General features: G+C 42.5%; 1 protein-coding gene across 1 annotated transcript in view; it reads right to left on the bottom strand.

Annotated features, from left to right (window-relative positions):
* The window catches only part of cecr2 (CECR2 histone acetyl-lysine reader), a 34,343-nt gene that overhangs the window by 6,146 nt on the left and 8,043 nt on the right, over window positions 1-20,154 (bottom strand). Inside the window, exons 2-14 of the mRNA XM_076732478.1 lie at window positions 12,034-12,128; window positions 9,032-9,215; window positions 8,071-8,198; window positions 7,756-7,839; window positions 6,898-6,965; window positions 6,577-6,737; window positions 3,249-3,338; window positions 2,773-2,923; window positions 1,719-1,848; window positions 1,586-1,623; window positions 1,403-1,494; window positions 1,115-1,241; window positions 6-385 (exon numbers count right to left, since the gene is read on the bottom strand). Of these exons, the coding sequence (XP_076588593.1) occupies window positions 6-385; window positions 1,115-1,241; window positions 1,403-1,494; window positions 1,586-1,623; window positions 1,719-1,848; window positions 2,773-2,923; window positions 3,249-3,338; window positions 6,577-6,737; window positions 6,898-6,965; window positions 7,756-7,839; window positions 8,071-8,198; window positions 9,032-9,215; window positions 12,034-12,128 (1,728 nt within the window). The remainder of the gene's footprint in view (window positions 1-5; window positions 386-1,114; window positions 1,242-1,402; window positions 1,495-1,585; window positions 1,624-1,718; window positions 1,849-2,772; window positions 2,924-3,248; window positions 3,339-6,576; window positions 6,738-6,897; window positions 6,966-7,755; window positions 7,840-8,070; window positions 8,199-9,031; window positions 9,216-12,033; window positions 12,129-20,154) is intronic.

Genomic DNA, 20,154 nt, shown 5'->3' with positions numbered 1-20,154 from the left:
GATACCTGTTGCCCTGGGTGGTACATGCCCCTGATGTCTCCTTCATGGATGTGCTGCTGGCTTGGTGGCAGGCTGTGGGGGTGAGGGGGGCCATTGGACCAGTGAGGGGGAGGAGGTGGTCTTGTTGGTTTGCTGTCCTCATCCTCTGAGAGTGTGCTGCCTTTGCCCCCCTGAGAGTTTCGCTTGCGCTGGACTTGCTCAGTGGCCTTGATCAGACTTTCAGGTCCTGAATGTTTACTGCCACGATTGCGCTTTTTGTCCTTGCGCTCTTTGTCTTCACTGTTGATGTGAAATTCTTCATCTGTGTCACCATCCTCTGATGGAAAGTGTTTTAATAAGGCCCGGCTAAAACACCGCTCTAGAGACTCCGCCATGATAGTATACTCTGGGGAAAGGCAGACACAAACATCAGCTATGATCACATGATAAAACACAGTTCACTATAAACACATCCATACCTGTGGCTCAAGTACACTCAAATAATAGAGTTTCATCAGCATGCTGCAAGTCACTCCCTCCCTGTTGTATACACAACCCCACACACACACACACACCAACAAACAACACCTCACTCCATCTCAGTCATTCCAATGTGAATGCCATGTACCCATAGACACACACACTTGCTCCTCTGTTCTCAGCCTAGCGCTGGCCTGCTGACCAGGTCAGAGGGCTTAGGTTGACCTCTGCTCCTCCAACCCCTTCCTCCTCCTGCTCCACCCTGGGCCCCCTTACCACTATCCTCCCCCCTGTCCCTGGGGAGAGTATTCAGTTGGATGGATGGCTCCAGACAGGGGGCTTAGGAGCTGGAATGTTTCTCTGGCACTGCAGGGCTCAGATCCCCCTGAGCACTGGAGCACAGCTCAATCACTCCTCATTAATCACTGTCAAGGCTGCCCTGGCCCCGGCCTCAACACAGCACTAAGTCAGGCCCCCTTTCTTTTGCTCTCTCTCCCACTCTCACCCCACAAAACTCATACATGCACTTCTTTCTCATAACATACACCAGCCGAAATGGATTTTGATGCATTCACTTTATACTCTTTTTTTAATGGAGGAAGCAGGATTTTTGGGGTGGAGCTGGTTTGTGTTTGTGCAACTGTTGTTCACTTACCGCTGTCTTCTCCATTGTACTCAACGCAGTTTTCAAACATGAGCTTCACGTCGGCAACAAACTCCTCCTTAGCAACGTACTCCGCATCGTTGAGCTTTTTTTCAATGGTGGACAGGTCCATGGGAGTCTGAGGGGATTGGAAAACAATAAAATTATAACAACTAAAAACCTTGGGTAATTCTGTGTTTGTGGCTGAATACATTATTTTGGATGTGAACCACACAAACAAACACAACAACACCATTGCCTACTATTGCATGGCAGCTATTACTGTCTTGACTTTAGTACCTTGATGATCTCATGATAATTGGGGGCATAGGAGTCATCCACGGGCTCCAAGAAAGGCCAAGCATCTTTATGAGCTTTAAGGGCCTCAAGCACTGTTGAAGAGAGATCAGATCAGATCAGATTAGAATAAATATTAATGGAGACTTAGATAAAGCAAAAGTCTTGAGTAACCGCTAAGCATACCTTTATATAATGCAGTGTAGTCATCATCAATTTCATAGCTGAAACATTGAACACAGAACAGGTTACAAATAACCAACCTTGAGTCATTCAAGTAAAAAGTGAAAGCTGAACTCAGACTTGCAAAGCCTCTTACAATTCTTTATTCCTGCGTGTTCTGTGGACAGGAGAAGATGGCTCCAGATTCAAGAGTTCAGGTGGCAGGTCTTTCCCTTGAGACAACAACCAGGCCTTTTCCTCTCGCATCTTCCGCCTCTTGGCTCGCTCTGAGAGAAAAGGATGAACACAGGGGGCAATTACAGGCACAAACAATGAAAAATAACAGGGGGATAAAGGCAAACAATGTTTTAATTGCTTTTTTGGTCTCTTGAGTTACAGTTTAAATCGCACTTGCTCTCCATTGAGGCTGTCGGGAGAGTCAATGAAAACCAGGCCTTGGCCATCAGAGAAAGTGGCAGCTCGGATAAGTAGAAAGAGAACGATTCGTCAGCCATCTTCTCTCAGGCCAAGTTGATCAAAAGAGCAGAACAGAGGAGAGAGGGTGCACATGTATCGCTGCTTTATCTTTTAACATGAGAGGCCTGCCAGCCCCCTGCCGTGTGGATTAAAGAGGTTTGAGGGAGGATTCCACATATGCAATCCACACAGAGAGCAGGCCAGGTCCTGCTGTTCATTTATAATACATTAATGAGGCTCCTCCACTGAAGCACAATCAGCAGTTCATTAACCCTTGACAGATGATGGGGGGGGAGAAGTGATCCTGTGATTAAAGGCCCTGAACATTCCCTCTCACAGTCTCAGTGTACTATACATAAATCACAAGGCTTCAAGTGCTGCTATGCCACTGCAGCTTTTTGAGCCGTTAAGAGCCAAGCCACAGCAATGGAGATGTGAAAGTCTGCTCATGGGGTGCCTTTCACAATCATTCCAGCCCCGATCAATGAGTTGGAAGAACAATACAGAAGCCCCCTACCTGCTGCTGACAGGTTGCTGTTGAAAGAGTGTGAAATTATTACTACTCCTTAAAATTTGACTTTTGGCACTAAGCTTCATTTTTATTTTGAAACTTCTCTTCATATACTGGCAGATATAGTACGTGAATTGTTCTAGTACTGCAGGGACCTTTATTTAGATCTGTAAATAGGGATACTTGAACATCTTTCTATTTGCATTCCATCCATCCATCCTACCCTCCACAGCTTTGATCTTCTCCTGCTTTTCTCTCTGTTGTTCTTCCTGCAGAAGCCTTTCCTCTTCACGGCGCTGCTCAGCCAGCAGGACCTGCCTGTCCAGCTCTTCATCTTTCTTCTTCTCCTCCTCTGTTATGGCCTTCAGATTGTCCTGAATACACACAGACAGGCACGGTAATCTACTCTGGACTCATGGAAGGACAGCTTGGAATAAATACGTGTAAGCTTAACGTTGGATATCTCTTCCTATTTCAATCTTATACATATGACACCAATGTATTGCAGTAGCTAAAAACCCAAAAACATTTTGTGGAAAGAAGGATTGTTAAATGAAAAACAAAAATCACTGCAGATCATGTCTGCAAATTGTATATTTTATGATGTCTCAGTGTCTATTCAAAAACGTGGCTACAGCAATAGTACAACTGAAGTCTGCAACTGTTAAAGAACATGTACACAGACAAGCACACACTCACCTCCTCCTCTTGGTTAATGTGTTTTTCAGAGAACCGTTGTGATGCGCGAACTGGGGTTGGGTCCAGTAGCTTCTGTTTCTGCTCCCGCTCCTGAAGAAAATAAATAAATAGAGCAAATTCAGCTAAATCTGTGATTCAAATGTAAACAAAAGGGCAGTACCAGATTTGAACGTCCTATCACTCTTTAACAGACTGTTTTTAATAAGCCTAGTAGAAGTGCATAACAACTAAAGTTGTTTTTTTATGATCATGAAATTTACATTTAAAATTGTTACAATTTTTAATCTTCAATTCCATGTTTTTTATGTCTGAATTGCATACTGTCAGTGAATATGCCTGTCATTTATATGGCCAACAAATTACTGATTGAGTCTTCAAGACAGAAAGACAGACAACCACACACAAGCCAACACACTGACAGGCCCTGGGGAGTTGTGGAGGCGTAGTGAGTATTGAGAGGTCACTGGCTCTGCTCTCCCCTCCCCCCCAAGTCACTCCCCCGCTTTGCTGCCTGCATTCCCCCACCTTTCCCTGGGGGTGACAGGCAAGCTTAAAAAATAAATACAAAAATTGAACAGTGTCTTTCATGGGTCTTATAATGTAATAATGAGCTCCAGAGAGAAAAGGAGGAGGCAGTGTAAAGGCATGCTGCAGTTTGACTGTAGCATTACACAGTCATATCACCAAACGAACAATCCTACAACGTTTGAGCGTGTTTTTTCAATTCAGCCTACTTTGGATCCACATCAGTGACATATCAGTGATCCAGATATAGCACACAGTAAAGGAGGGAAACACCAGCCAACAGAGTACAAGTACATCCCTTGAAAGCTGGTCTATATCAGGAACTGGCCTCTGCAGCTCATGTCAGAGTTCATCAGGGAAGCCGGGCTGTGAATAACTGTCAGCCTGGCGCAGCCAACAGCACTGAGAGGTGTCACAGTTAGGCTTCTGGCCATCCATAAAACAACCATGGGAGGCCTAAAAATGCATTAGCAGCTGTATCAAGCGTGTGTGTGTGTGTGTGTGTGTGTGTGTGTGTGTGTGTGTGTGAGAGTAGGTGAACAGGCAAAAGAGGAAGGAAGGTGTGGGTGGAGAGTGAAAGGCAGAGAAAAGAGAAGAGGAAAAAAGACAGATGTTCATGATCTGATCTATAGTGCCCTCCACAACTAGTCTTTCTGCACTCCATCTCTGCCTTGTCTTAGTGAGAAGCACTGGCATATCCTGGGGCTCCACAATTCCTCCCTACATTACCACCAGCACTACCCCCCTGCCTCCATCCAGCATGCACAAGATAGAGTGCCTCCGGTGTCACCACTTAAAAAGGTCGAGAGAATCCTGCAGCACAGCAGAGCTGTCATTCAAGAGGCTCCATCCTGCCTCAAGGTGATCTCCTTCCTGCTGTCAGTGCCCCATGAAATGGCTGGTGACAGCAGCCTGAGACACATTGAGAGAAGGATTCAAGGGGCTACACACAGTGTGTATTTGGCACACTTGTATGCACACACACCCACATGAAAAAAGACATATGTAAAAAATATGCGCATACACACTATGCTATGCTATGACCACAATAATGATAATTGTTAAACAGTTGAAATCATTTATCAGGCAAAATGGTAGACATTTGCTGGTTAGAGCAACTGACTCCCTCTGCTCTATATTATTGTAAACTGAAATAGCCCTCATCACAGACCTTCAATTACCATGTCAACGTATTAATGTGACACCAATCAATAACAAACTGACCAAAAAAAAAAAAAAAAGATAACTGCCTTGTGTAGTGTGAAGACTTCAGTGTTCTTCTGGTTGCCTCAAATAAATTTGGTCTTAACAAGCAAGTGAAGCACAGCCTCTGCACAGTACCACAGGAAAATGTGGTGATATAATGTAAATATAATGAAGAGGCAGGATGCAGTATTTTCATCTCCTGCTGTGCAGCACGAGTGGAAGTTATTTGCATATAAGGACAACAGGGGATGCACTTCCAGTTAATTGAGTCTGGTGTGTCGTTTTTTCCCCCACACTGTGATCATGACAGAGAACATGCAAAGTGGAAAGAGTTGTCTTGTTCTGTTCTCTCTTAACGTCTAATGTGCTGTAGTCCCCAAGATGCTCCTTTACAGACCAGCATCATTACAAAACCACTCTAACGCTTCACTAATATTCTGCATGGAGAAAAGCGATTAATGGAGAGTCATTTTGGATATGATATATAACGTGATTATTAGTAGTATAGCTGAGTGTGCAGCTGATGAAAGACAAGACAAGTGACCGACCGCTGCCAACATCAAACTGGCAGCACGATTCTTTACTTCACTGATGATGATGATGATGATGATGATGATGATGGAGGAAGGCTAAGAGCATTTCAATAGCATCAGTCAGTGCATTATAGGAGTGGAAAAAGCTCAACCATCTTCATACTAACAAGTAAGATAAAAACAGGGGCCTACTTTAGCTTTGACTAACTGAAGCATTTAATGAAATTAATTTCACTCAAGTATAGAAATAAGTTGGAAGGAAAAATTGAGTGGGTAGTGTTGGCTCTGACTCAAGCTTGCTATGAGCAGGCCACAAAGTGTATGCATACATGTATATATACACAAGTCTCTACTCTCGCCTCAGGTACACATTCCAAGGATGATATGATAGACAAATGAGAGGGACCTAATGAGTGGCCAACCCCAGTGAAGCTGGCCACAGAACGCATGCCCCCAATCTACCCAACTAGAAAGAGAACAGAAAGGGGCACAAGTTCAACCTCGGTGGTCTGCAGAATGAAGAATTTCCTTCACTTCACCTGTGGTGTAGCTGGCCCAGGTAAATTGTAAAGAGAAGGGGGTTGCTTTTGGTGACAAAGCCACAGAGAAGTATCATCCATCATCAATTTAGAATTACATCAGTTAAGAATAACTTCAAAATCAGACAAAAAACGTACGTAGCAATACACAAGATGTTTTGCGTACTACCATTGGAAGGCTGCCAAATCTAAGATTAGGTTAAGATTAAATTAAAATGAAATAGTTGAGATTAAGTTTGGTTTTGTGAACATAGTGCAGTTCCTCAATGAAATCACTATGAGTTGATAGATATTGCTACCATCACTACAGTCAGTATATTAGTGAGTTGTGACAAATAAACACAGAACATTTGTGAAAATAAGAAGCAAAAATTCAAGTGGCATTTTTAGACATCTACCATGGTTAGACTTGCTGTTTATGCGCTGTTCTGGGTAGTGGCTGACACTCTCTATCCAGACTCCAACTAGGACAAGATATTCTAAAATCTTATAATGGGGATTAATATTAGTCTCTTGGCGTCCGACCTTGTGCTCAATCATGCTGCTGATCTCCGGCAGGAAGTTCTGACTGATGACACGGTAGAGGTGGCGGTCCTGTGGGGAGGTTTTGTCCTTGATGCTTTCTGCCAGACTGACCCATTGTTCCTCTGTATCACACACAAGGGACCACGTGCCTCGCTTACGGCCTGGTAGAAGCAAAGAGGAGAGACACTGGCATATTGATTGGAGGGACAATGTAAATCAGTGAAAGTGGTTGTCAAAGCTTAAATAACACACAAATACATAAGATTCCTCAGTGAAGTCACCATGAAAGTTCAATTGCTTTAATTCAGGGGATCCTTTCACCTGTGCTCGGGTAAAGATCTTCGAACTCATTTTCTGTCTTCACTTCTGTCACTTCACTCTCCACATCACTGAAAGGTAAAAATCATTTGAGAATAATCGATACAAAACATTCCTATAAAGAACAGAGTTGCTAAATCTAGCATGAAAAGGTTCTAATCTAAGAGCAACTGAGAAACTATTAGGCCTTTTGGACATTAGTTTAGACTCTCATGTATGTATAATTGGAGACATGTATCTCAGTGAGACCAGGAGCTCTACTCTTCAAGTCGTTTCTTGACCTCCTGCTATTCTTCCAGCTTCCCTCCACTTAAAGTCAAATAGAAACTGCAGTGTACAGTAATGAAGATGAGAGGCTAATGTTAGGAAGACAGAAACACTTAATTCTATTTATATCACTGCTCTATTCTATCCATGATGTGTTCCATGAAATCCATCCACAGAGCCAATTAAAATACAAGTGGTCTAAATTTGTGGTCAGACTATGGTTGGAGAGTATGTGGCAAAAAATAATTGTTCATTTATTACATTTCAGATCTAGTAGTAGACTACTGATCAGTCGACATCTGAGAGAGAGCAAAGGAAAATGGTAACACAAGCCTACGAAAGCCTGATCATGTATAATTCTCTAGAAGGCCTTTTTGTTTTTAGGTTTTACACACGATTGCACAAACCTTCACTAATATCTACACACTCATAGACCACGTGGCAAACAGCCATGGAATCTGCTGTGACACTTGAATGCCTGCTTTCTTTTGATAGAACCCGGTACATCTGTGCAACACATGCACGGCTATGCATGTAAGCATTTCTCTGCAATGGGCTGTTGGCAGTGACAGCAAACAAAAACATTTCTCTCACCTTAGCTGAGGGTCTTCCAGTTTTTTCTTCTTTGGTGGTCTTCCCCTTTTCTTTTTCTTTGGTAATGTTAGTTCAGTGAGTTCACTGTTGGGAAAACAACAAGCAGAAAACAAATGCTTTTAAATTATAGCCTTTTAACAAGGGTAATTAGCAATAGGGGCCCTCTATAATTAACCCTCAACAGTCCTGTAAACAAGAGTGCCAAACTACTATTGTAATTACACACATACCATATGCTCCAGTCAGCCACAGAAAACATGACCAGTGACATAACATTCATTCTTGGTGTACTGGACAGAAACTGACGGTATTTACCTAATCCTCTCTGCTTTTCTATTGACTGGCTCTTCTTTGTACATCCGGGTGCCATAAAAGTACCAGTAGAGGGCTCCATTTCCATCTTGCCCCAGCGGTTCCACCCTCAGGCTGTCTGCATCCAGTCCCTGTTGGGGATGGGGGTGAAGACGTTACATTAATCAAATCATATGTAGGACTGTTTTTAAATCATCAGTCATTAGTGGGTGATGTCATTCAGCCGTTAGCGCCTACATGGCTGTGAATCACCGACTGGCATGAAGCGCTTTCAGGATCTTATGGGTGCATTCATAAATTGAGACTTATAATTATTATAAAAAGTCTTATCTCATGGAGAAAATATATTAGAGGAAAATTCTAATCTGACAGACGGCATGGTGGTAAAACTGTCAAGTAATTATTAGTTGCAACTTAGTTAAAGCTGGGATATACGCTGAGCTACTGTCCAGGGAGTTATCTTTGTCAGCTGTAATAAAAAGCTACAATACCTTTAAATTCAGTTAGAATGTAAATGTAAATGAAAATCTTCTCTTCAGGCCACAGTGAAAACACCCCCATGTTAAATAATTACTAGAAGGAAAATTCTTAAGGTGCTTTAAAATTCACCCACGAGCTCTGGGTTGGAGTGCGCCCACTTAGGGGCTTTCACCTTGTCTTAAAATCAGAAACCCACTCATTATAACCACTTCTCCTGTAAGAAGTAAAAACTAATTAAAGGAGCTGCAGATTTTTCATATAATAACCGTTAAGCTTTAATGGGATACAATGATTATAGGCAAGATACCCTCATATTTCTGTGACTGTGTATTAACTAATGTAGCTTCACTGGTGTTGACTTCTATTTCATCATGACAAAAAATAATACGTCAAAAGTATAATGCATACAACCATATTTAAACAAATTGCCTGCACGAAAACAATTATGTGCAGATTGTCCTAGCTGCTCCTTGTGGATATGTACCTTGAGCAGGTCAAATACATCAGCAGCATCCAGACGGTAGTCACACAGCCGGTGCAGCAGTTCCACCTGAGTGCGAACAGGGAGATTCTCAAAGGGGCCCTCTCGAAGTGGGTTGGGCTTCCCTTCTTCCAGTTCCCACCGGTAGCTGATAATGTCGTCCAGGTAACTACTAAAAGCCTCGGGGCTAAAGGGTGGAGCAAAAAGAACAGGAGAGAGACTAAGAGTGAGAAAGGTATGTTTCTCAAGATCAATATGTTCAACACCAGATTCAAACTCTTAAAATACAAAAAAACAAAAAAAAAAACCTTTGTACTCTCTCAGTCCAATAACCAGCTCTGTACTCACAGAATACAGGAAGCAACAACTGACACTCTCGTGGTTGATGTGCCATTATATTGACAATTATCTTTTGTTGTTGTTGTGGTTACCTCCCTGTCATTGTGTGTGTGTGTCCGTGTCTATGCTACTGTTTCGTCCTTGCAGAAACAGTTATGCCTTTCACCTACTATCTTTTCCTCAAAGTGCTTTACAATAAAGAAATCACATGAACCAAGTGTTCACATAAAAAGACAAAGAATGAACATAAAAATCAGGATAGAAAATGAATGTCGAACAAGATAGAGAGTAAAATCCACTTGATGATTATAGTAAAAACAATGCTGAAAATAGAATAAAAAGAGTGCATCACAAACCCAGTGAATAGTGGTAATAAAATAAAATTAAAACAGATTACATAGAATGCAAAAAATCAAGTAAAACACAACATTTTAAACAACATTGCTCTCCAGGTTTCTTTAGTAAGGCCTTTATAAGAGCTGTTTTGAAGGCATCTGGGAAAACGCCTGTTTGCAGAGATGTATTTATAATCTACATGAGGACATGACTTGAAACACTGTCAAACGCCACCTTTCAGAATGCTGTAGGTACAGGGTCAACCCTTGAGGAGGAGGAGTTCCATTCAGTGACAGTCTTGCAGAGGTCAGTTAATGTAATACAGGTGAATTTTCCAATGGTTACACCTTTTTTAGCGTTTGCAATGGTCATCTGTGTTTACATCAGCAGCAACGCTGCTCGAATTGAAATTATTTTAGTTAAATAAGGAATATTTTATGTGTTACATACAAGTTAAGATGTTTCTAAACTCTCTTATGATACTTATAGTATTAAATAAAAAATCATTTACCAGACAGAAGGCTTTTTTTGGTCCATTAAGATCTGTCAGTATGGATAAATGCAACCAATTCAATTGCAAATGCTGTGTGCACATTGTAAAGCCAACACACCATGTTTCAATATCCTTTTGTAATGAATAGCTTAGGAAACAAACAAAGTTCAAACTACCCTGGTGGCTGGTGAGACAGAGGAGGTGGAGCCGAAAAAGAAAGAAAAAAGATTTGTTTCTTTGAATGGGAGTGGGGTTGTATTTCTGCTATGAGTGGGAGCTGGTAAATAAATGTTGGTTCCGGTTCAGGTCTAGCCGATTAATCTGTACCTTTCAGTTCCAACTCAGATGAACAGAACAAGGGCTTGGGGCAGGGGTGAGCATCTATGCAACGGCACAGAGAAAGAGGGACAGAAAAAATGGCTTATCTTGAAAGAGCAGTGTGCACTTTTCACACAGCTGCAGGCTACCCCCTCCTCGCTACCCAATCTCTCTCCTACTTTCTGTCCCTCATTCTCTCCAACATCCTCCCTCCCTCCTGTCCCCCGCTCCGGCAGAGCGTTTAACACGTGCGGATGAAAAGGGAAGCTCTGTGAAAGGCCAATGCTGAGCAGCCACCCCCAGGATGCCAGCGCCTGTCCAGTCCAATAAAGCAGGTTGTCCTCCTGTTACCGGTTGCCTGGGTGGAAAAACTGGATCATTCCTGTCTCTCTGCTTATCGGTTCACTGGTACCACTCTGCTACTTTCTCACGATGGGCTAGAATAAGATGTGCATGAAGGGGAAACCCCAGGAGATATTAGACAAACCTGTGCATTTCAATAACAACCTCTGCTCCACACTCACTTTCTCCCATCATTTGATCATGGGGGAGAGAAAAGTTTCAGTGGTGATGCAGGTTTCATATGTTGCGGGAGTAGTATGACATGATTTCACCACAGACCTAGTCACCATATGGTGAGTAAATTCTGACTCCTCAGCGAGTCACTGTGCTGGTGACTCAGACATCCTATGAAGGCTCCTGGGTGCTATGACTAACTTGAAGGAGATGGAAATCCTGGCTTTATTTTGGCAGAGAAATCAAACAATGATAATTCACCATATTCCATTGTGCCTCTGATGCTTCATTTAAAATTATTCCGTTCCTCTGGTCCTGACAAGGTTAAGACCTAGACCTAGGTCTGTAAAACCTATTTCAACAATACAACTAAAACTAATTTAAGTATGTTAAACAGTTGTTTAAGTAGCATTGAATTCCTGGTCAGACTCATAGCCTTGCTTACTTAATATTTCATCAAATACTTTAGTTTTAAAGGAAAAATCCCAATTTAAACTTTTTTATTGAGCAAGTTCTTATATGATTGCTTGTGTTTACACAAGATTTGGAATATCGACGTCATTTGTTCAATGAAAACGATTTTCTATTCAAAAAGGAAAAAAAGGGCTTAGCTTTACCACAGAAAGACTTTTCTGGTATCACAACCAAAATGAAGGCAACATATCTAGTATCGTATCTTATCACAAAACTTCAAAGGACTGCCAAAATAGCTTGAATCATGCTAATTTTATCTTATTTGCTAATGACATGCATCAGAGATTATGGCCCATGAGCGACTAAATAGTGGCTCTTTTTACTGTACTGAAACCAGACATGGCCCCAAAACTTCAGGGTAATGTACAAATGGTTACGTGTCAAGCTTGCATTTTTTAAACAACAATTTTACTACTTCTTCGATGATGACTCAAAAGCTCATCCATCTGCTGTGAATACCATGAAACAGAGACATTTGTTTTAACAGCCTTTGTCAATATACAAGATTCTTTTTTTGTTCTATACTTACGTGATGTCATTGCGCTGGTAGCATCCCTGCAACAGACAGGCAATTAGGTCCCCCAGAAAGTCCAAATCCTGCACTGACAGGGCTTTCTCAAGCTCCTGGACACACACAAAAAAAAGGAGAGAGTAAGGTCAATGCACATGTGAAGGACTCAGCAAGTACTTTCACTTAACGAACCAGAGCCATCTGTGCAAAAGTACAAATTTACAGATATGAATATCAATAAATGTTGCCACAGCTCAGACGGGCAACGATGGAGCCTGAGGAGTTTCCAAGGATGACTCTTTCAATAAGGAAATAGAATCAGAATCAGAATCAGAATCAGAAATTGCTTTATTGCCAGGTATGATTTTACACATAGGAGGAATTTGTTGTGGTGAAGTGGTTGTGGTTTTAGTCTACTAAAAATGAAAGTACAAAATATAACAATATAAATATATATACACAAGTCTGTTTTTTGTTTGTTTTTTTCTGGAAACACAGTCTGTTTTTTTTTTTCAATGATGAGTAAAGTACAATTTTTGATTTATGAAACATTCCTTTTTGAGGTAAACTGCTGCCTTTAGCTGTTCCTGTTAATGCCGTAAGAAAATGCTACATAAAATGTTTGGCCAAAATGAATAGAGCCACTGAAAAATGTACACAGGCGAGACTTAAAAATCCACATTCATTCACATATGAAACTGAACATGAAAACTTTCCTTGGATTTGACTGCATAAAATAGTAGTAAACTAAATGTGTATAGATCTCCTGACACACTGTATTTTTTAAACCCATTTAAACCCAATTTGAGTTTGGGTTTTGGTGCATTGTGCACTGAGAAATGTGAAGTAATAAGCTATCAGTTCATTTCCACAGGGCATAGGAAAATATGCCTGTAACTATGAGCACACACGTCATTATATGTTAAGCATGTGAAGTAAAATGGATTGTTGGTACATTTCATCGCAGTCACAATGCTAATTTCCATTGCTAACGGACTATGGGCTAGTTAGTGTGTATGTGCATCGAAGAATTGATTCAGGAATCGTTTAAAAAAAACAACAATTATAGCTGGTACAGGCAGAGGTAAGCTGGCAGAGGTAGTCAGCAGGAGGGACGGTTGGAATTTGCAAGTTGTTTGATTAGGGCTTCTTGGTTTGCCAGTGGTTGATTGGCTGGAGCTGAGGTTCAAGTTCAGCCATGACCCCTCTCCTGCCTGGTATTGTGTTTCAGCCATTGAGGTTTTATGAAGCAGCAGTAACCGGCAGAACAAACTCTAAAGGACCTGAAAGCACCAAGGAGAGATGGCAGGCAGCAGGGGCCTAGAGCAGCAACACAGCCATGGCCCCCTCCTCTCCTCTACTGACCAACCAAGACACAGCATCCCACACAGCTTCCCAGCATGCACTGCTCTTCCCAATGATACCCAAAGGCTCTAGAGTGGAACAGGAGGGGAGAGAGGGAACAGGAGGCTGAGAGGGCAGAAATGCAAATGCAAAGTGCTCCGTCAGCCAAGTGTCCATTTCACTTAAAGCCCCCTTTTGCAGGATGCAAAGCAGCCCCTTCAGGCTGAAGCCCAACCAGTCACTCTTCAGAAAAACAACAGTGCTCCTGACCACTCCTTACCTTCGTGGTCACTGCTCTCACACGAACAACAGATCCAAACTCTTCCTCTGTGTCACTCTTCCTCTCTCAAACATTCACAAAAGTACTACTGCAGGTTCAAGAGGAAAAAAGTGGTCCAAAATTATCTCAAGGACAAGGAGGCCCATTTAATTATCGTGTGCTCACTCGTCTCTTAGCCTGCCTCTCTCTAGAGGAACCTGGTTGAGCTCAGGGGTTGCAAAAGGTCAGCGTACACACCTCCCGGCCATGGAGAATGACGGAAGCCAGGAGTCAGAAAGTCAGCGCAATGAAAAACAGAAGAGGAGGAGGAGGAGGGGAGAGACAGACAGGAGGTTGAGAAAGAAGTTGAAAAACAGGATAAGATTAACGTTTGAGCTTCAGGTTAGAAACGAGTATGAGGGAAAACTCAAGACAGCCTGCTCCTGCTTCTGACATAAGCTACTATAGAAACATACCAGGAGAGCGAGTTTGATGACAAGAGATAAAAATTTGCAACGTCTCACAACACATGGTGCTAATGGTTGGTTGGTCGATACAGTTTCAGACACCACTGACTGACTAATCGTGCATTATTTCTTGTGCACACCTTGACAAGTTTGATAAATTACATGGTTCTTCATCTCACAATACAAGGGCAAGGGATTTGGACATCCCACAGTGTCCCTCTAACACCAATGTGAGCAAGAATGTTTCCAAGTACTTGTAATGTACAGTTTTCCCTAAAATCTTGAGAATTTGGCTTATATACCTCCATAAACCCCAATACTGTGCAGTGTACATCTAGCCTAAGACAAGGGAGGCAGCAAAGAAAAGGCTTCTAAGGCAAGCACCTGTTGTTATGGCTTGTTCACATGTATGCGTGATATCCAGCTGCTGAACTTTGTCATAGCCATGAGCTCTGATCATTAAAGGATAAAACGAAAGTGTCTCTATCTCTGTGTTTACAAGTGCATGTGTACTGGATGCCGAGTGATCCTGTATTACGCTCACTTCCACTTCCTGGTCCACAATCAGGTAGCCCGTAAGCCAGAATGAGCCCATCCATCAGAGACAGACTGCACTTTGATCAAGATTCGAAAAAGCTGGGGGCCAGGGCTGGGGGAAGAGTGGAGAGTTGAGTACAGCACAGCAGAGTGAAGGGCTTGCTACAGCCCCTGGATTAACACCACCCTTCTCCACCTTTGAAGTGCCACACAGCATCTCAGATGGCAGAGGGAAAAGGAATTAATGTGCTGTGCTGCCCTTTCTTCAGCCATCCATCGAGCCACCGAATCCCTCTGTGGCCTTGTGCTAACACTCAGTTTGATGAAGGGCTGCAAGGGACACTCCACTGCAGCTGGACATGTCCTGTGGGAACCTTTCCCCTCTATAAGCACACACACACAAAAAGTAGTGACCTAACTACTAAACTACAAGGACACAACCCGCAACCTTTGGCAAACATAACAACAACAGACAAAAAGCACACTTTTACTGACATTCATTCATACACGTGTCTCAACAAAATAAACACATTGCAGTACTTTGGCTGCTTCACATTAATGATCAATGGGACTCAAAGATAAGTGAGCTGGATATGATGATAAGCTATAAAGAGCATAAATCATTGAGCTTAACTGTCAGATTTATCACTAAGCTACTGCAGTGAACAAAACAGGCTATTCGTATTCACACACCGGGACAAAGATTGGAGAGTGAGTCATGGCTTAGTCAAAAGGTGTGTCATCTCCTCAGTCCCTCTGTGGGCCTGGCTTGCAATCAGCAATTCACCCTAAAGGTATTTGCCATTTCTCTCACCCGACTCCCCTGCTGTTTCTCTCTCTGCTTCACTCACTGGCTTAACCTCTTCTTACTCTCTTCCACACCATTTTTCTCCCCCTGTCCTGCTGTCCAGTGTCTATGAGAACCTCTGAGGCATTCTATTATTCCCCTGACAACACTGTTGCTCTCCACCCCATTCTTTACCTCTTCCTTATCTCTCCCCTTCCTCCACACATTGTCCCCACTCAAGCCAGTTGCTCCACTGTAGCTGAGGACAGTGCAGACTTTAGTAGAGGAAAATGTGATTGGCAGCAATTCTCCTAAATTATTTGTAAGAATGGTGGGAAAAACAAAGCAGCATCTAGACTGAAAATCTCCACTCAAAATGACTGTTTGAGTCACTGTCTTACTGATTCACCTATTGAACAGAACGTCAAACAGAGCAAAAGGTAACACCTGTGGTGTCAACACAGCTTACAGCCATTTTGCTTTTTCTCACACCCAATGCCCAAATGCCTTAAATGCCTTAAAATGCCTCAGATTTCGAAATATTTCAATAAATCAATCTTCTCCCTCGCCTTTTACTGATTTACAGCAACAGAATAAGAAAAATAGCCCTAGAGCATCACCGTGCCATAGCCATGCTTCACTTTAAGCATGGTGAACCTTTCAGGGTATTCTTCATTCTTCATCCTTCAGACATAACCACTGGTCAGGAGGCCCAAAAAGTTCTAGTTGCTCTATAGAATTAACTGCCAAACCTACTGTCACTCATTTATATGGTTTTGGTTCAGTATTCTTTTCTGTTCATCTCTATGGAACAGCAGTATGTATAGACGAGGAAAAATGAAGAATACACTGAAAAGTGCGCCCTGTCTAAACTGAAGCATGGCAATAACTAGGTGATAGTGTAGGGCGATTTTGCTTCCTCTGGCACTGAAAATCAGCTGCATGTCAAGGGAAATCCTTGAAGAAAACATCATGCCTTCCATAGAAATCAACTGAACTATAATGTTAGTCAACTGGAGCTTACTGTCCTTTAGAAATGGACTGATATTTGTCAGGAAAGCAGCCAGAGCTGAAGTCTGACTACCCAAAACCTTAACACAAGATTCTAACAATGAGAAATGTGCTTTTATTAGTACAAAAGACATTTGTTGTAAAGGGGTGCCAATACTTTTGACCATGCAGTTTTCATTCCCTGCAGCATTTTGATGATATTTTGTGTTGAATTTTGGGAAACCAATTGTTGTTTTAGTTGTGTTAAGTTATTGAAATAACCCTGGTTTGGTTATTTTATCAAAAAACCTCCAAAAGTGTGCAACTTTTGCTAGACAACCAACACTTTCAGAGGGGTGCCAATACTTTTGTCCATGACTGTAGATAGTCAAATAACTTAAATAGTATTGCCACTGTGGCACTGTCTCCCTGTTTAAGTTTTGTTAATACAACCCAAAAGAAAGTTGAAGAATGCTCAAAAAACTCAGTCAAATATGCTCCGTTGTTCACAGGCACAGGTGGAGCGAGGTTCACCGCTTTTTGAATACAAGACTGTGTAATGGATATTACTAAATGGGCACAGAAACACTTCGTAAAAAACACTGTTTGTACAGTTCATTTGCAAATGTCTGTATTCTGTCTGCATTTATGTTTTACAGTGTCCCAACTTTTTTGAAACTTTTTTTGGGGTTGTACTCAAGTGGCATCCTGTGGCATCAGGGGTTCACCAAATGATCCCAATAACAACCAACTGGCAAATGGTGCAGAGGCTGATCTACACAGCAAGAGCTAAAGCAAAAGCTAAAGGCTTTTCCATAACACCTCTCTGTATATGGTCTGCACAATGTTGTACATCTTTGCCCACTCCAGAGTTTGTCTCTTTCCCACATATAAAGCCTAAAATACTCATGGCTTGCTCCCTTGTAGGTAACTCCTCATTCTCTCTGTGAGAGAGAGAGAGAGAGAGAGAGAGAGAGAGAGAGAGAGAGAGCAGAGAAATGCAAGGTAGGCACAGCAAGAGAGGTGCATACTGATGAAAGAAGAGATGTGAAACTAAAACAACTTTTATCTAGTACTGTTGCAATATGAATCTGTATAATTCTACAGTTTACCAGTTTAATGTATGACACTGCAGTGTTGACTAGAGTCTCTGCTAAAGTTGACAAGCACAGCTGTGACAGCTGTCTCATAAGAGTGGGTCCAACATGGGTCCAATGTGCATTCAGTAAACCATTATGCGCACATCTGCAGTGTGAAAGGGTCATGATGCCACGGTAAAGATAAGTCTGCCCCTAGGAGGAAAAAACTCTAGGCCTCCCTTTGACATGAGACCCAGAATGGTAGAAATTAAGAGACATGAGCAGACATGAATCAGATGAGAGGAGGAGAGCGACAGGCTTTGTAAAAGAAATGAGACATCAAGGCTAAACTGACTTCAAGGCTGAACAGACCATCTGCATTTGCAGATAAAAGTGAAATGTACTTTTCACTGTTGACAAAATGACCCCATCATGTGTCCCAATTCATATCTGCAGGGAAAGAAAAACAGAAATAAAATGTGAGTATGTGTGTCTGGCCAATGCACGCTCCAAATTAGAGAGAGAGAGAGAAACAGGGTTGTGATAAGCAGAGCAGCAGCATTTGTATCAGCGGTTCCAAGGCTGTGGCAGATCCAGAGCCTGTGGTATCAAGGGGCTGGCCTCTCTGACTACGCTTACAGCAGACACTTTCCATGCCACTGCCGTTAACAGCTCCTCCGGGGTCTATATCACCAACAGTTGGAGGACGAGTGCACAGCTAACTAGAGGGGGAAGGGAGGTCTGTTTGTTGTGCAAAGGCTCCTCTCTTCCTCTCCTTTGCTTCTTTCTTTATTTCTTCCTCCCCCACTCCCCTCCCACTTTCATCTCACACATGGTTCCTCCAGGAGCCATCATCTGACAACACCCTCCTCCCCCACACATAACCACCTCCTGCCACATGACAAACATGCACACACAGCCATAACACCACAGGAAAACGCCCTTGCATCCTCAGGATGTACCGTTCATCTGATCATCAGTGTAAAGCATCAACATCTTTGAGGTGGTGCCAGACACATCTGACTGACATACCAAAACAACAACTTGGCTGATTTGTTTGCATAGTCAGTCTTGATTTACAACACGTCTGTTACCCAGAGTTAAAAGCTGTGTCCTCCACACCTGCCTTAAGTAGCACTGTGACACATTCAAACATTTAGAGCCCCCAGACGAGGACACCATTTGTTCATGAAAACATGTGAACAGGAAGAATGACTTCAGGTTGGTCTAAATAAGCAGCACGACCATGTGGGAAGAGCGACAAACACTAAATATAGCTCATACACCACACAACTGTAAGGTCAGTCTCAACTTTCAACTGACGTTTATTACAGCGTCAATGTCATGGCCAGGTGGCACAGGTGGCCAGGCTGCATGAAGGGGTAGTGAAGAAGAAAAAAAATTTTCTGGGGGGGTGGGGGTGTGGGGATGGGAGACAAGCTCTCTCCAGATAGACTGAGACCTTTTGCCTTGGCCTAGCTCGCTAGCTATGAGGAAGAAGATCATTAAGCACAGGAGATAGAAGGCCACCCTCTACCAGCTCTGAGGAAACCATATCATCAACATCATGCCCATATAACATGCAGCTTTCTGCCTCAGCTGACATCCCAGCGGCCCTCTTCTTTGACTACATGAACATGCACCTTCATATACATGAACATACACACAGATTGTTAAAATTCAGTCTGCTGGCCCCCCAAGGAGAAAAAAAATAGTCCCTGACCAGTGTGGTTGTGGACGACAGAGGGAGGAGTCTTGAACAGGAGAAAACAACATGAGGCAGATGGCTTGCGGCCTTCAAGTTAAAACACACAGAACTGAAGAGGAACTGCAACTTGTCAGGAGAGGAAAAATAACCTAAGAAAAGTAGCCTTAAGAGAAAACTCTGACATTTTAAGTGGCATACAGAGAATAGAAGTGTACTGCTTTCCAGAATGTGACACTTTGAAGACACTACTCAGTGACAAAGACTTAACATTAGGATATGATGGCCTAACAGTTGGTGCTGGGGCAACAGCTCTGACTTGGTGGTGCTTTCAAACAACCACAATTGGCTGTGTTTGCTGGTGGAAAACCAGCACTAGCGACTTTTTTTTATTTTTTATTTTTTACATTTTTGTTAATTTGGTATCAGAGAGAGTTGGAGACTGCAGTATTTGCACTGTGTTTAAATGCTACATTTAACAGAAGACATAACATGACACCTTATTGGTGTTAGTTATTTGAAGCCAGCCTCTCGTGCAACAGCCCCAAAGGCACTTTGGCCACACCAGCCTGACATGACCTCTGTGTGAAAAACACAGCCCTCATTCATTTGAATGAAATGGGCATGCCAATGCAGAGAGCTCAAAATAAAAAACAAAAAAAACGCAGGGCTATCCTAGCACTCAAACTGGCTTTCCTGGATTGTATTTCATTGTGTTACCAATAACCGAAACAACTCGACTGAATGCCCACACAGGTCTAATATCATATTTGTCATAGGTCCAACAGAAACAGCAACAGGTGAAGAACAGTCTACAAATTTAGCACTAGTTAATATTTTGAAAACTGTGTAAAGCAAGACAATGGGGTTGAGAACACTCAGCGTGCCAGCCAGAAATCTGTATTTCAGCCTGTGGCCTCCTGCAATCCATGTAGTCAGCCAACTGTGTGCCAGTCAGCACCCTGCTAAAG

The sequence above is a fragment of the Chaetodon auriga genome, chromosome 6 (assembly GCF_051107435.1).
Source record: "Chaetodon auriga isolate fChaAug3 chromosome 6, fChaAug3.hap1, whole genome shotgun sequence".
NCBI classification, from domain to species: domain Eukaryota; kingdom Metazoa; phylum Chordata; class Actinopteri; order Chaetodontiformes; family Chaetodontidae; genus Chaetodon; species Chaetodon auriga.
The sequence above is the reverse complement of the archived record's forward strand: the minus strand, read 5'-3'. Positions and strand labels throughout refer to the sequence as shown.